The sequence below is a fragment of the Phoxinus phoxinus genome (assembly GCF_949152265.1).
Source record: "Phoxinus phoxinus genome assembly, chromosome: 2".
Classification (NCBI taxonomy): domain Eukaryota; kingdom Metazoa; phylum Chordata; class Actinopteri; order Cypriniformes; family Leuciscidae; genus Phoxinus; species Phoxinus phoxinus.
In genome coordinates, this window is record NC_136877.1 from 27,979,891 (window position 1) to 27,997,233 (window position 17,343).

The 17,343-nt window shown below is 37.2% G+C and overlaps 2 protein-coding genes across 6 annotated transcripts in view; one reads left to right on the forward strand and one right to left on the reverse strand.

The window, feature by feature from the left end:
* Nucleotides 1–1,086: 1,086 nt before the first annotated feature.
* rnf32 (ring finger protein 32) lies at nt 1,087–12,581 on the forward strand. Of its 2 annotated transcripts, none has more exons than XM_079604883.1 (8): nt 1,087–1,203; nt 2,375–2,636; nt 2,714–2,856; nt 7,434–7,466; nt 7,577–7,701; nt 7,817–7,925; nt 9,881–10,054; nt 12,182–12,581. In XM_079604883.1, the coding sequence occupies exons 1-8, from the start codon at nt 1,195–1,197 to the stop codon at nt 12,395–12,397; spliced, it is 1,071 nt and encodes a 356-aa protein (XP_079461009.1). In that variant the 5' UTR covers nt 1,087–1,194; the 3' UTR covers nt 12,398–12,581. The 2 variants fall into 2 exon arrangements, with proteins under 2 accessions (XP_079461009.1, XP_079461010.1); XM_079604884.1 differs by lacking the exon at nt 12,182–12,581 and adding an exon at nt 10,165–10,400.
* The window catches only part of lmbr1 (limb development membrane protein 1), a 40,178-nt gene continuing 35,362 nt past the window's right edge, over nt 12,528–17,343 (reverse strand). Inside the window, exons 17-19 of one of the 4 annotated variants that reach the window (XR_013796678.1) lie at nt 17,083–17,204; nt 16,727–16,794; nt 12,528–12,927 (exon numbers count right to left, since the gene is read on the reverse strand). Coding sequence is in view for 3 of the 4 variants with exons in the window: in XM_079604881.1 (XP_079461007.1) it covers nt 17,119–17,204 (86 nt within the window). In the remaining variant the exon portion in view is untranslated. Of the gene's footprint in view, nt 17,205–17,343 lie in introns of all 4 variants that reach the window. The other 3 variants (XM_079604881.1, XM_079604882.1, XM_079604880.1) reach the window with 3 other exon arrangements.

Consider the following 17,343-nt stretch of genomic DNA (forward strand, 5'->3'; position numbering starts at 1 on the left):
TTTTCCCTAGATGAAATTAGTCTCTCATTCATTTCCAATGTGGTAATTTTTTAGTACAAATGTGACCTTGAAGAGAAAAAATTACTGAAGAGTACCAGAGGTGTCGACCTAAGAAGAATGTGAGTTCATCTTGGAATAAAAAATAAAGACAGAAAAACTGTAACAAGTTATCCAACATTCCTTCAATGTAGACCTATAGATTATACCTGTTTATTACATGGCTTGATTGAATTCTAATGTAGAATGCGGTCTGTTATTTCTTGATAACAGACCACTGCTAAGTATAACACACCATTGCCATGAAAAACAGAGCTTTGCCATGGACACAGTGTTCTTTAATGGAAGCAATATAATTGTTTTTAAATCAATAAACTCTTTTTTAAATCAATATTTTGTATCAAATTATTGATTTATTTGGTAGGTTGCCATGTAATAAGCGTGATAATGTATAGCGAGGCGGTTGTTATAGCGAATACAACCCCGACAGGCTGATCGGGACCCCGGTGCGAAGCTATCGCTATACATTATCCCTTACACACATTGGCCATGTATGTTTTTCTCTCCAAACCAGTGCAAACCTGGCCTGCAGCTGATTTAATTGGTCAACTCAATCACGCAGTCACCTGTCAAGAAACGTTCTGACTCTAATAAATAGGCTAAATAAATCATGGATGAAAAATCACCATGGCCATACTCTGGTTTAGGCCTATATAAAATTAAGTTTTTCAGAATGGTTATAAAGATGAGGAGTGTGAATGTTGAAATTACACAGGTTTTTAGGCTAACTTTAATGTTTATTTTTTTTATTATAATACTTTTTTCTGGACATGAGCGTGTGCTTAGGTTGATGGTGGGCTAACAAAAGAATAAATGTTCTGCTGTTTTATTATATTACATTATCCTCTATATAATAGTACTACTTTTAAACATAAACTTGACTTGGTTGTTTCTAAATTTCTTTAGCCAATAATTAGGCTAATGGGTGCAAATGAAAAATGAACATTCAGACCTCAGATGTTTTTTAAAACATATTTTTACATTTTAAAAGCATTTCCACTATTCAATTAATCGTTCGTAATCAGGTAGGTTATATTGACAATCAGGAAAATGAGATGAGTTCGTGGGAACGTCACACTGTGTTGAATGGAACTTCGTCGCATAGCGACCAAGTAAACAGTGTTTCTGTGGACAGCAATGCCGCGGGTGAGGTGCTTTTCTTTTCTTCACTCTTTTTGAGGATCCTCTCTGCGTTCTTAAGCTAGTATGAGAGGGTGACTTGTAAGGTTATCAAAATGCGTCGCTGCTTATTTTGCGCCTCATAATTTAAGAGAACGTTTGTCTTATTTTTTCCGCTAGTCGACGAGCTTTTGCCAGCTGTTATGGTTACTGTTCTGATTCCGTCAGTTGTATCAGTTGCCATGGTTAAACAAATGTAACGTTACGACATTCGCAAGTTCTGGTAAACTCTTTGTAGGATAATCTCTGTGCTCATATCTCTGCGAGACGCAGACGCAGGTGTAAGATAAATGGACGCTGTAAAGTAAACTGTATAATAGTGGCTCAAAATGCAACAATCGTGACACTTTTATGAGGCTGGTGACTATAAAAATCTTTTCAGCTTTACGAATTTAGTCCTGCTCATCAAATCATGTAATCATTATCATCACCATCATATCAATATAATCTACCATTGTTATGGTGCTCATAAATCACTCGTTTATGACGCAACGTTCAATTTAACAACATGCAATCTTCTCATAAAATAGGATCTTGCTGTAAGACAGTCTCAAATTCCCAGACTCTCCACAGACTTCAGCGCAGCTCGTGAACACACAGTTTAAGTTTAAAGGTTTGTTTGACCTGGAATGAAAGCACTGGATTAGAAGTTCTCAAGTTGGTAGGCTAATATTTCATGGCCATTAGGGTTTGGGTCTATAGGAAACCCAAGTTAAAAAACAACAACAACAACACATAGGTCTATAATACCATTAGCATTACCAATCATCTCAGTAGCAGGTTGGTCTACTGAAGGCTCGGTTTCGATAATGTTTCTGATCACTTGTCAAAGGCAAAAGACAGATAAGTGTCAGTCCATTTCTCACATATTTAAGAGCCCTTGATTATTCACAATAATCCACATTATATCCAATGTAATATAATTGTATAATAATTGTAAAGTGTAGGTAAACCAGTTTAGACTACTGGTCTATAAAGAAGCATGTTTCTATTTTGATGGAAGTCTACTGTATAATTCACAAATATTGAATTATAGTACTGTGGATTTTTTATTTTACAAGGGCTCTTAAATGTGAGAAATGGACTGATACTTATTATCTTCCTTCTTAACTGAGTTTGACAGCTCCATGTTCCTTAGGGATCTGGCTGTAAAGCAGAGAGCAGGAGACTGACTCTAGCAGCTGTAGCACTACAGGACCATATCATACGAAGCGTTCCTATTCAAAACATTCCCCATAACCTCCCCGTATCAGACACTTCATGTCCTGCTGGCTGTGGAGCTGCATATGTTAGTAGGAGGCACAAAGACCACAACACAAGGCAGAGAGTCAGATATCCTGAGGGGACACCACAAGAGAGAGAGTATGTGCTGGATCATGCCCCTCCACCTCTGACTCTTGGTAGGCTGTGATCATGGTGCTTCATGCTGAAATTTTGCTGAAAGCTCACAGTGACTAAAATGCAGTTGTTGATGCAGCCCAGAGGATGGGTCTGGTGGCAGCTCCCTCAAGAAGACTAACAGCAGAGGAGTGGGCAGAGGTCAAAGCCAGGTCCATCCAGGAGGGAGACTCAACCCAACCCTGTGTGATATGCAGGGAGGAGTTTCGTCTGCAACCACAGGTAACTGCCCCCTTAGATTTGAACATGAATGCAACTTCCAGAAGACAAAATATAAATATATTTACATTTGATTGTTTAGTTCCACGGTTATTATAAGTACAAAATTAACAGTGCCCCAAAATGTGATTAGTGGGGGAGTCCAAACAAAAGTTTACCAAATCTTAATATGTCAGCACAATACAACCAAAGAATTTTAGCATTTAATGTTCATATCATTGCTATATGTGTTATTATATATCCATTTAAATGTCAGCCTTTTGTGAGAATGACTTTTGGCTGTACTCATGCACTAGGGAATTTATATCGCAGATGTTAAAGATTACAGAGAGAGAACAACCTCTGATTCACAAAATGTAGTTTGCAAATACAAATAAGATGCAGTTTAGTCTTGCGGTGTCCAATGCTGATGATTCAAATTCATGTGTTTCTATAAGCTAAAAAAATATGTGGAAGACTGAAATTATGCAGGACTTAAATCTAATATTCAATGTAGACATTTCTGAATGGTTAGTTGATGAATTTATGTAGTTTATGTGTAGTGATCTTCTAGTCATTGATTAGCACACAGGTGTCAAACTCAGTTCCTGGAGGGCCACAGCCCTACAGAGTTTAGTTCCAACCAGAGAATGACTAATATGGGGAGAACTGCCACTCTCAGTAAACTTCCGGCTTCTGAACTGGTTGCAGTTCCACTCTGGTTCCATATGAGGGCGCTCACAGGGCGAGTAATGAATGGAGGTCTATGGAGCTATACCCCTCAAAATCCACTTTTCTCAGGACATACAAAGGTGTATGTATACGAACAAGTTCTCAGTTTAGGATTAGATCTCGACAATAAAGCAAATAAATCTTGACTGATTTAAAAAAATGTAAAGATGACGAAAGAGACCAGGCTGAAGAAGCGTGTTCATCTGAGGCTTCAGAAAAATAGAGATCGTGAGCCCATCCCTTCCATTGGTTTTCATTGCATCCCATCTTCTTAGCGACCATCGGAGCCAGCTGATAAAATAAACTTTTGCCGAATCCCGTAGGAAGGACGGCAAACACATCTTTCCGATCGACAAATGCCTTGATTGCGGTTCTCTGTTCTTCTTTTAAAATGTATGCGCTGTCGATTTCTTTTATAACAGACGCGATAGCGGAATCTAAACATCTCAATTCTCCAGCTGCAGTCATCTTTGTTGAAAACCAATACGGGTTATGCGCAACATTCTACAAAACGGGTATAACTACATTACGGCTGTCAGCTACTGAGGTAAACACAGCGTAGTAATAGCGACCTTTTATAGCCTGTGTTTACAGGAGCTACCCATACTATCAATTTCTGATGTACACCGTATTGCCAAACGGACGTCCAGAGCCCCAAAACAAAGGATTTAAGTTTTACGCCTTTTTTTTACTCTAAAGTTTGATCAGAAATGCTTAGACCTGTTTTCCGGTTCGAACGCTGGGCGCTCCGCATAACCCCTATTCAACCCAACCGCTCTTTGATGACGTGGTGATAACGTAACCGCAGATCATCTGTCCATCATCAATTAAAGCCCGCCCTGGCAATTTGATTGGCTCGGCCTTCTGGGAGCCGAGCATAATTACTCCTCAACGGATCGAGTCCAGACCGAACTTCCCGACCAAAAAATGTTGTGGGCGGGGTTCGGGCTGGCACCCAGGCTAATGTATTGCAACTGTAGGAAAGAAATTAGCAGTTTTGATTTCTTCGTACAAAAACACATCGCTTTGCTTCAGAAGGCCTTTATTAACCCCTGGACCTGTATGGATTACTTTTATAATAGATGAGCTTTTTTGAGAGTGACTTGTGAGTGAGTAAATTTGGGATCATTTTCATTTTTGGGTGAACTAACACTTAGTTCTTCCCTGTATCTCCTCAACTGTATGTCATCTTTTTTATTATCTCAGTCAAGGTATGATGTGTTCCTTTCAGTATGTTCTGTCAGTCAGTAGATGCCCCTGCTTTTTCCTACATACTCATGTGCACAATCACACTTTTTAGGGTCTTGTAACTCTACAAATTTAACATAATGTCTTGTAACTTAGCTGTTTTGTGTAGCAGTCAGTTAGGTCAGTGTGTGAGGTCAACCAGCCATTTACAGCATCCTGATTCCCTTTTAAGATGTCAATTACCTTAAGAATGCTGGGAAAAAAGGCCAGATGTTCAAAGACAACAAAGTTGCCTTAGTCACATGTAAATATTAGTTTGAGCATGTGTCTATATGTGTTTGTTAATTAGATCTCAGAGTTTTAAAAAAAGTTTCACATTTCACTAAGATGTAGCCTAACCAAAAAGACAAAATTTTAATTAGGAAGAAATAATATTTGGTATATAGTTCATATTAAATATTAGAATATTATTTGATAGTATTTATTATATACATTTTAATATAAAATATATTAATTTAAGGAATTATGTATTCTTCAAAATAAGCACAACCCTTATTTCTGTTGTATAGGGATGAAAACTATTAAGATACAAATACAATATGGTGAGAGAAGGCTTAAGTAGATCAGCACTAACAAGAACATTGAAAGTATTATTAATCACATAATAGTTGATTTGAGAAATATTAATATTATATAAAATATAAAGTTCTGAAGTATTACATTTGTTAACATCAGGGTTCGTACAAGGTGCTTGAAGTACTTGAATTGGACTTTTTGAAATTTAAAGCCACAGTGTAATTTTTTAAGTTGATTCTTAGCAAAAAAAAAACTTTGTTCTTTCAAAATTATATGTGCTCATTCGTGTGTAATTACTTCCACCAATTAATAATCAATTATTCTCGTAAGCGTAGAATCAGAATACATATGCCATTCAGAATACATATGAGCGCGCCGAGCCGCTCGAATGGCGGCAGCCATGTTGCGCCTCCATCTTGAAAATACATTTGCCGAAGAGGGACATAACTGGAAATTCAAGCTTCACCTTTCGCACGATTACTCGCGACTGCCAGCAGATTTGAAAGCTTGTTGAAGATGGAGGATCACGCCTATTCTCGAGGACATGTAACAGAGTCGCCAAGGAAGCGAAAGAGAGAATTAAAACGACAAAGCGACAGGCAAATCAAGAAGACCAAAGTCGAAAACGTAAAACTATTATTTGTTTTACATAGAGGTCATAACCTACATGTTAACTGACTAAATAACTACATGCAATTTGTAATAGTTTTCTAAAGTAACCTCATCACTTGAAGGAACAACCATTGATGTAGTTGAACTGCTAATCTTGGAACAATACGGCCACCGTAGGAGTTGGAATGGGAGGGGCTAGAAAGTAATATTCAGTTGGTAGTCATATACAAGTTCACCGCTAGATGGGAGAAAATCTTACACAGTGTAGCTTTAAGTCCTGAAAAAACCCTTGAAAACTGAAATTGATAAAAAAAAAACCCCACACAAATACAATCTTTTCATGCAAAATTAGCACTGCATGCTAAATGTCTCTTTTTCTATATCAGTTGTATAGATAAAGAGACATTTCGCATGGCTATGTGCGTGATATTGCTCATATATTTCCAAGTTATATAATGCAGCTTTCATTCTTCAGGTCAATCATATATTCATGTGGAAAAAAAAATAGGTTGAACAAAGAAAGCGATATCTGTCATAGTATCCTTTCAATGGTTAAGGGAATTTACCATCAGCGCTGGACAATCTCTGTGACGTGAAGTGTCAGATTCAGCTTCACCCACCGGAGAACCTTTGCTTGTCAGTTGCGCCGTATAAGGTGTTGTTCAAAGTTAAAATAATATCCTGGTTTACAACCTTGCTTTGTTCCAGAATGAATCAGTGTTTTTTTAATGAATGGTTTAACTCACTCTTAAAGTCCCTTGCCGCTACCTACTGGCATAGCGACTTAACCTGCACTGAACTCGTTGATCAGACAGTTTCTCAATACCAAGTATGTTAACATTATAATAGAAAATATGTATTATTGAACAATAATAGCCATTCTAAAATATATATAAGTTATATCTGTAAATGTTTATAAATGTAATCAAATCCTTAAAAAAAACTATATTTATACTGCAAACAAGTCATTAGATTGCAATATAATTACATTGTTTGTAATTATTTACAATGAATTGCTTTACTGTTTACAAATGAAATCCTAACCGTTTTCTTCTGTTATTACATCTTGTATAAGAAGTGTATGCCCACTTTCTATTGCTCTTCTATGCAATAAAACTTCTAGGGCTTTGTTAATGTTCCCAGTTGCCACCCACAGTCATTGCATATAGCCACTGCACTTTATTTGTACCATTTTGCTTTATATATACTCCTAGCTGGCGTTTCTGGCGACTCACCATTCCAGAATAACCTTGCCACCTTGTTCAGTTCATTATCATGCAGTATTTATTGAGAACTCTTTTCAGCCTTCTACATTCTCACAGTACATTAAAGCACTGTTTTATGGCAGAGTTTAATAGGTATAGATATACCAGTGAGCAATGTACAACACATGCTACATTTGGGAAAACATTATACTAGATGATTTGATAGAGTCGCTCCTTAAAATAGTCAGGACAGCATGTTTAATGATTTTTCTTGTGATGTTTGTATAGGTCCTACTATCCTGTTCCCATGTATTTCACAAAGTAAGTCACCACAGATTCTTCAAACATCATGAATTGTCATGGAGCTTTAATAACACCTTATGGGAATCACTCTGAGTTGGTGATGAGTCCATTTGTGCCACTAATTTCAGGTGTGTCTGAAGTCTTTTGAGAAGTTCTCAGGCAGGAAGAGCTGCCCGATGTGCAGGAAGGAGCAGTATGAGACCAGGCTGATCTATGATGGTGCTCGGCTCTATCGAGAAAAGTGTGCTCTCAGGTAAAGATGTAGAAGTTCATGAGGTTTGACAATCTACATTCACCTAAATAGCTCCCAGGTCTCTTAAATTAACTTGTAACTGGGTTTTTTTTTGTGTGTGTTTCAAAAATCTCAGAATACAGGCTTTCTGGCGTGGCTACCATGTTCGCAAATGGTACAGCAACATAAGGAAGCACGTGCCTCCGAGAGACCAACAATTAAGACGAAGATTCTTTGAAAAAAAGGTAACACTAATTGAGATATTTTGATATTGCTGATTGACACTCTTCTGTACAATAGCGTTTTTTAAGTTGATTAATTATATTAATGTATTCACACTTTTATTGTTCGTCTGATATTTTGTAATTTGTTATTGATTATTCTGCAAAATTAAAATAATTCTTGCTAATTAATTTTGTACAAGATTTGTGAACAATTTAAAAAAGTGAACAGTCTTTTCCTGTTATTTTCCGTGGCGGTTTCATGCACCCTTTGACCCTTCAGAGGGCAGGATACTGATAGCAGGTGAAAGTGGTTAGAGGCTGTTGGTCAGGGACCTCACTGACACAGACGTCTGTTCTTGCAGCCCCCTCATTATCCCACAGCCCAGGGAAAGCAAAGGTTGCCATCTAGTGAGGCAGCAACTGTCAAGTCTTGGTTACGGCTCTGGAGCTGACAGCAGGATTACAGAGTCCAAGCAGTGCTAGACATATTCTGAAACTGCTTTGAAGAACAGAGTGTTCTTATTTAAAAGTATTCAGATTCTGCAACCCCTGTGACAGTATTGCCTTTGGGGGATGCCAAATCTGTTTGAATATTACTCTATTTATTATTTTATTTTTACATTTGTCTGCTACTAGGGACTCAGTAGCATTCAGTTGTGATTGCTGAACAACTAATATCCAAAAACTATGGTAAATGGACTGCATTTATATAGCGCTTTCACAGACCCAATGGCCACCAAAGCGCTTTACAATATTGCCTCACATTCACCCATTCACTCACTCATTCATACACCGACGTGTACAAACTATCTCAGTTTGTAGTGGCGGGAATGGCAGTCAGAAGGTAAAATGATCTACATTTACATTACATATATTAATTTAGCAAACAGCTTATACAAAGCTCACTAAATATTTTTAAAAGAAAGCTAAAAACATATATTCTTACTTACACTTTTAGCTAGCAAATTACTGTTGAAGCATATAGAAAGTATTGTCATCTTTTATTGTTACTTGGTTTTCATTTCCATTTGTATGCATTTTATGTATACTAATTATCATTATAAAGTGGGTATCATCTTTTATCTTATGTTATATTAATTATTTTACTTGTTTTCATGTGAAGTACTTGGTGCTTATTGTAATTTTGTAAAGCCCTTTGAGCTACATTTCTTGTGCGGCAAGTGCTATACAATTAAAGTTATTATTATTACTAATAAATCAACTTACATTTTTTGTATTCCCTAGGAATCAGACCCATAATCTTGGTGTTGCTAGTGCCATGAAATAACATTGGCAAAATATTATGTGGATATTTTATATTTGGCATGTTACTTGTGAATGAGTTAATAGTATATTTCTAGTGCTTGTCTGTGTTTCTCTAGACCTTTGGCACACCAGGAAGCAGTTAACCAGCTAAACAATATGGAACAAAAGAGAGAAAGAATGTAGTATGCTTATCACTTTGCTTTTAGATAGCTTTTCAATCAACTAGTCGCTCTTTTTTTCTTCAGGTACCTCACTAAGTCAACATATTAGAAAGTTAAATTGGTGACATTAAGATTGATTGTACCTGCCCTCTCTTTTCCCTGAATGTGAAGAGGCAGAGTTCACATTGCCAAGTGTTGTTTGTCCTTCTTTAGGAAGGTCTACGTTTGAACTCTGTGGAACGCTTAACGTCTGTTTAATTACTGATCAAATACAGCTATAAAGAAACCACTGATGTCATTGGGTGCAATAGTCGCCACAGGATGTGTGTGTGTGTGTGTACCTGTGCATGCTTAATCTTGCAGGTCAATTTCTGGGATTGTCCAAAAAGTTTCCTTCATACATCCATTCATATTGCTATTGATCTGGCTGTTAACATCCTTTCATTGTCAGTGTAAGATTCAGAATTGATTTATGTTATGATGGAACATCAGTTTGCCTTGTCAAGTCTGACCAAAACCCATTTTCGTGTCATTTATTTCCTTAATCAGTTTCAGGAGATGAACGACAGCTTGGTGCAGTCATGCAGCACAGACGTGGAAGCATTCCTGAACGATATCGATCGATCGGTGGCCATGAGCCACGACATCCTGCGCTGCTTCGACAACAAGTACACGAGTGTTTCTGAAATGGAGGATAAAGACTGGCTGGAAGCTCAAGAGAAGGTTCGGAATAATGCCGCTGCTCCTTCACCTACACATGCAGACGGAGACTGAAATACCAGTGTACCTTTATAAAAGAGCAGCTCATCAATGCCTCTAATCCCTCTCTGCAGTCGCTCCTCGGTCCTGCCCTTAGCCCGACATGCCGCCACCTGTCCCAGAACGCTCGAGCCGCGCTGGCAGCACAGATGTTCCAATTCAACAGTATCAAACCCTCCATGAGATGATTGTTTACCTGGCTAATGAATGAGCAGAAATAATCCACTGTGTTTACTAAAAAACACAAGCTGTGTGGATAATGCACGCCTAGCCTTTCATTACATGCGAGCTGAAGAAAAGATTTGGCATTTCAGTGGGCCTCATTGTTATTGTGTTGAGGCAGTCAATGGCGGTGATCCACTAAAAAAAGAAATGCTCATTTTTTATCTTCTGGATGAGAGGTCGGGAGATAACTTGAGACTCAAACCCAGAGTTAGCAGAGTTCAAGTCAGAACCAAGCCATTCCCACCCAGGCAAACAGAACGAACAATTATGAAACGTTCTTGTGCGAAGCAATTGTCCGTCGCTGAATAAAGGAAGCTGACAGTCAGTTAATGATTATGGCTGCTCACCTACCTTCTGTTAGACTCAACTGAATCTCAACTGTGATACGAGCTGCACACAGCGGTCATAAATCTGCTAATCATTTCCCCCTGATAATTTAACAGGAAAACACTCTCACGGAACGTGGCGTGTGTCTGTTCGTGACTGTGACATGGAACATCAGCATTTCAGAGGCCTAGAAAGCAAATAATTCGCTTGTTAACTCAAGGGAAGGGAATAATAGAAGAATATAGTTTGAGAATTAAATACCAAATAACATTACACTACCGATCAAATGATTGGAATAATTAAAAAATGTTTTAAATGCTGTTGAAAGAAGTCTCTTTCAGCTCACCAAGGCTGCATTTCAATAATACAGTAAAACAGTAATACTGTGAGATATTATTTAAATTTTTAATAAATTTTTTCTATTTGAATATATTTTAAATTTATTTTTTTTTGTGATAAAGCTGAATTCTCAGAATCATCACCACGCCAGTCTTCAGTGTCACATGATCCTTCAGAAATTAGTCATTTTGCTGCTCAAGAAATTGAAATGTTCAATGTTGAAAATAGCTGTGCTGCTTAATAATTTGGAAACCGTGATGCACTTCCATTCAAAATGTTAAGCAGCAAAAACTGCGTTCAACTTTAAAAAGATTAAGAACCATTATTAATAATGGAGTACCATTAGTAATTGATAATAATTGAGCACCAAATCGGCATGATTTCTGAAGGATCATGACACTGGAGTGACTGGAGTAATGATGATGGAAAATACAGCTGTCACAACAGGAATAAATTATATTTGAAAATATATTAAAGCATAAGATACTTATATAAATATATATATATTTAAAACGTATTATTCCAAATTGAACAGTAGTGTATAGATATGTGTCCCACAGTTAACCAGGGGACATCTAGAACAACTTGGCACCAAGCATCGTACTGTCAGTTTCATTCATTCGAAGTTTGAATTTTCAGTTAGTAATAAAAAAAGATGTAAATGGACATAGGTGGGGGACAAAGGGCATTTGATCAATAGATGCATAGCAGCAATTTTGATCATCTTTGTACCTGAATAGCAACTGATTCAGTTGCACCTACTAATGGCTGGTGTCAGTGTCACAGTGGTTTCTTACCAGCATAAATCATTGTGCATTTTGAATGGTTATAGTCTCTTAAACGTCAAGAATTGTCCCTGATGCCACATTTTATGGGTAGTGGACAATTAATTTTCGATCCTATTAGACAATTGGTTAAATTTGCAAATGGATACCGGATGATATATATGATGTCGTTGACATTTTAGCACCTTCTTGAAAGCAACTGGATGGGTATATATGCATTTTAAGCATTACCAATGTAATTCTCACATAAATCATTAACAGGCAGCATTACTGTTTGTTCTCACATACTTAGTCTGATTACTCACTGATAATGTTTTCCACGGGGAAGCTCTTTCCTGGTACTCAAACTACTTTTTTGAATTACACAATCCTAAAAATTGACACTACAAATGATTCTTTTTCTTGGTTCCACTAGGCTGTCCAGCGAGGCGTTCAGGACTGCCCCATTTGCCTGAACCGCTTGAGCTCACACAACGGCTCATCGAAGGAAGACAGAAATGTCCTATTATTGTCCTGTTCCCATCTCTTCCACAAACCCTGTCTGCAGGCCTATGAGCTTTTCTGCCAGGAGGTGAAACCCAAATGTCCTCTCTGCCGGTCACACTACGCTAAAATGCTTGTTAGGAATTGAAGCTCATGCACTATATTTATTACATAGTCCTGATGTTCCAGTGTATTTACTTAAAGAGACAAATAAACGTCCCCCACACCAGTTAAAATGTGAATGTGTGGTTCTACATGATACAGTCCAAAAAATTATTGTGTCAAAACCACAAACTTTATTGTAAAACTGAAATTAAATACAAAAGTAACCTAAAGATAATCTGAACATTTTGCTTCACAAACATATGCAATTAAACACTAACATTCTGAAAATACATTCACACATGTAAAAGAATCAACAGGCAAAAACAGAATTAATCTTTCCCTTAGAGCTGAAAAAATGAGAATTCAAATGAGACCAGACATTGCACACCATAGACATTTAACCTATAATGACCAAACAAGTTGTTTTCGGTGTGTAGACAGGCCACTGTCTGTCAGAGTTTGACAGATTGATGAACCAAAAATACCACAGCATCCTTGACGTAGTGTGTAGTTTTGTTGCTCAACAATGTCGTACAGACGATGGGATTGAGGATTGGAAAGAGAGATGAACAACTGAAGCAGAAAAACAGAGTATGGAATGAATAGGCTTCGTTTTCTTTCAGTTAATTCTAGTACATCACTGCAAATGCCTCTATTTTGAGAAGCCCAACACACCAACTAACACACCAGTCCTTGTGCTGCATAAAGTAGGACCAGGTGTGAAGCCTGGCACAGCAACATCCCTCAAAAAGCCAATTAAACTAAAAGAGTAGTAGTAACAAGAGTAGAATTTAGCATCTTGTCCAGACAGTATTGATAGTTAATGACACAACATGTTCTGGCATTACAAACTTTGTGCAGAAAAAAAGTGATACAAACACACAAAAGAAAAAACAAACAAAGATTAAGCTTACTTCAATGACACAATTATTGACGACATACACTTATTCCCCAGATATTTTCTTACAAAATATTCTTTGTGCAAATCAATAGGAGGAAAAGGTATTTTACGTGAAACTTTGTTAAATCCATGACAATAAAAATATAAAAACAATGCATCATATTGAACCACTGAACCCACTGAGGTGTCAATTTTAAATGACCATTTCACAGGCTTTGAATTCAGTGTCCCTCATATGAATCCTTCAACTTTCCACAAAATACAATACATTTCTTAAAATGTTTCCTGCCCAAACATTAATATTCCATATCAGAACCCTGACCGGTTCTTTTGCCTTTGGCCAGTTTTAGTCAAAAAGACGCACCCAGTTGTTTTGGTATGCCATGTTATTGACAAGAGGGATTCACAGTGACTTAGTCAATAAAAAGTTATACACGCTAACTAGGGATGCACCGATATGAAAATTTGGCCGAAAATTGAAAGCCGATAGCCGATATACTGACCGATAAATCGAAACCTACATCCACATTTTTATATAATTTTTGAGAGCCTGATTACAAAAACAAAAGTCTCACCATTAAAAGCCATGTCCCAAGCACTTCAACATAGATCAAACATATACAGTACAGTAGCCTAGTTTGAACCAGTGTAAGTTTTAAAATTAATTTACACCCCTATGGGCAAATTTATTTCAACGCGCTGAAACATGGCAACTAAACCCAATGAATTCATAACGTTTATTTACAGTAGTGTTCTCATTATAATGTTATGTAATATGACAGTCCCAATCATAGTTATTAATGTCATGCATTGCGGTTGAGCTGCATGTGCTGAAGCTGAAGATGATCACCGGCACGCTTTACTAACCCCTTAATTCTTAACCAAATGCATCCTATATGAGATAAATCAGATATATACACAAAATAAACATAATGCAACTTATAATTGCACAAACCAAAAGGCGATGCACAAGCAAACTTGATGAAGGTGTATGATGTCATAGTCATGACGAAGGTGTAACTCTGCTGTGGATGCGCTTTTCCTGTAACTACACAAACACGGGTGTACAAAGAATTGCCTAAATTCTTTCAGTTTTGTTCACTTCTCATTATAATTTTATGTAGCCTATATGACGGATTTGCGCTGCACATGTTGTTCTTAACTCTGTCCTTTTCGAAGCGATTCAAACCCATCATGGCAAACAGTGCGCACCTGAAGGAAATAACACATTATTTATTGGCTTTAATCGGACAAAATGTATTATCAGGTCGACAACAATAACATTAAAAAGGATGATATATCGGCCGATACCAACATGGTGGCTGACATATCGTGCATCCCTAACAGTCAGTCTCACTCTTTCACTCATTTACACATCTCGTCTCCTCAATACCGGACAACAGGAGACCAAAACGGAAAAAAAAAGCCTAGAAAGCCTGTTTAAGGCATCAGAGGTGATTTTTTTTTTTTTATACAATAAACAAATGCTGAGAGACTAATTGTCTGGCCCTTTCCACAAAAAGCATAGTATGAATGAGGCTCAAGAGCCTGTTTCATACATTCTACAAAAATAAAAAGAGAAATATACTGTATATACATCATTTACATTATGAGGCTTGTCATAGTTAAAGAGACAAACAATGAAGAGTAAACAGGATGTCTATGCAGCTTTACATCAAATGTTCTTTTTATGGTCTAAATGTTCTCTTTAGCCTGTTGGTTTTGTCCTCAGAATGGGAATGTTTGGAAACTATAAAGAACATATTGTACAATAAATGCGTGACCAGTAACATTTCAACAAAGTTAAAATTAAAGTAAAAAAAAAAAAAGTTTCTATGACACTGTATTTCATTGCTACAAAGTATTTCATTGCCCTTCATGAAGTCGCGCTGCTTTCTACTATCTCAGCTCGGACTTCACATTCATTTCTCCGCACAATAAGCTTTATTAGGCATGTGACCGACTGATGTGGCTCTGCAGTCCTGTTTCCACAGCCTTTATATACAAGATCCTACATAATAAGAGTGTCACCTCTAATCTGTGTATGCCAGTAATTCACTAGACCAAACAGGCTAAAGTGGCCGAAAATCCAGCAGGAGAGCGAGTGGAAAAACATTTAAATGTTCATGGATATAATAATCTGCCATTTGCGAAAAGCAAAGCAGGCTCAGAAGTACAGACTAGATGTTTGAAGGCTCTTTTGCTAGTGATGCTGAAATAAGGCAAACAAGCTCTGCAGCGATAACCAAGTTCAAAGGATGCATGTTACTGGTTATATTGCTCTCCCAACAAGGGAAAAAAGCCCCCATCACTTTGTGTAGTACATGTAGAATAGCATAGTATCAAAGGTTGTGGAGGAAGTAGCAGCAGATTTAAGAACAGAAATCTTAATCCCAAGACTGTGCCTCACCTTCCCCCAAAATATTTGGTGCATTTTTACTACTATAACAAGAGAAGCATCTCTCTGCTGTCATTTAATTTTAGTTGCCTCCCTAATTCTAGACTATGGTGCACTACAATCCATTAAATGTGTTAAATCATTGAGGTGATATTACCGAGAGTGACTGGCAGGTCGAAACATTCCTAAACACAATCTGCCGCAACCAATTCAAGTAAACACAACAAGATATTAAGCTGGTTGCTGGTAGTGACTCAAACCCATAATGTCCACTTCTGAACTTTGCCTACCGATGGAAACAAGAACAGTTGCAGTGCAAATAGAAATTTGGCAGGTAGGATCCTCCACTGGTAGTAACATTCCAACACTACCCAGAATATGCCAACATTTTGAGTAAGGCACACGTTTGGGGAGTTTCCTTGTCAATTCCCATTACCGTACTTCATTCTGTCACATCCAACAAACCTGAATTGTCACAGTACAGCATGAGGAAACAAATCATAATGCTTCCTCACTTATAATTGATCATCTAATAAATAATAATTGATCATGTATGCATAATTGAAATGTAAACATATTCAATGGCAGACACAGATTAACAAAACTTTACACGTCAAGCAACACATTTGACAGATATGGACCAATTCGGATTATTTTTCAGAATATTGGGCGATCACATTTTGCTTGTATATTATCATGAACTGATTTTGTAATGAGTGCCATTTTAATTAGAACCAGTCAATTTGGTATTAAAATATTTGAAACTATATAAATGTTATATAACACTCACTGCAGCAATTTCTTTCCCTTCAAACTTAAAAGCTCTGCAATTCTTAAGGTAAGGTAAGGCCTAAACCTGTTTCATGTAACAAATCAAGTTCTATTTAACTTAACAAAATACTGTTCAAAAAAATCTGAGCACAAAATCTACAATAATCCAGGAGGAAAATGATATGCCCTAAATGAGACTTAATGCAAGTTTCACTGGATGTGAAATTCAATCAGCTTGGCAAACAGCTTAATATTTCCACTAATCAAAGAGAAAGTATTGATGATAATAATAATAAAAATACCCCATTGAAGGGTGCAGTCAAGAGGCCTTTTAGATGTGCAGGTCAGCATGAAAATAACAGTTTCTCACCTGAAATGAAAGCATTTACAAGCTGAACAACAAACATTGACCAAAATTAAATCATTGTGAATCTCAGATTGGTTTCAGCTGGAAGGATTCTGCAGTGAGTTTCTGAGTAGATTGACTGCTCACATGAGGTGACGGACATATTCCACACGTCAGGTAAACACTTGACACTAGAAGCATCTCACATTGATATCTTTTCCCTATCATCCCTTTTTTTTTTATAGTTTTTGATGCCTTCTGACTGTATACCGCTATATTCTTAAAATGAAAAAGCCAACTGTATACACATACGCGTGTTTGTGTGAGAATGTCTCGATGATTTTTCTATCACAACGTTTTCTGATGGCCGTTGACAGCATGTTTCCCTGACTCAGTATCCGTCGTACTGTTTGACAGATTCAATTTATCCAGACCTGAAACCAAAGAAAAAAAGAATTTGAAAGATTCGGATTTGATCTCTTCTTCTCCTCTCACTCTCTCTCTAATAGACAAACTAGCATTTCAAACCCCAAAACTACAGTAGCCTATGCATCATCAATCAGTGGATTGCTC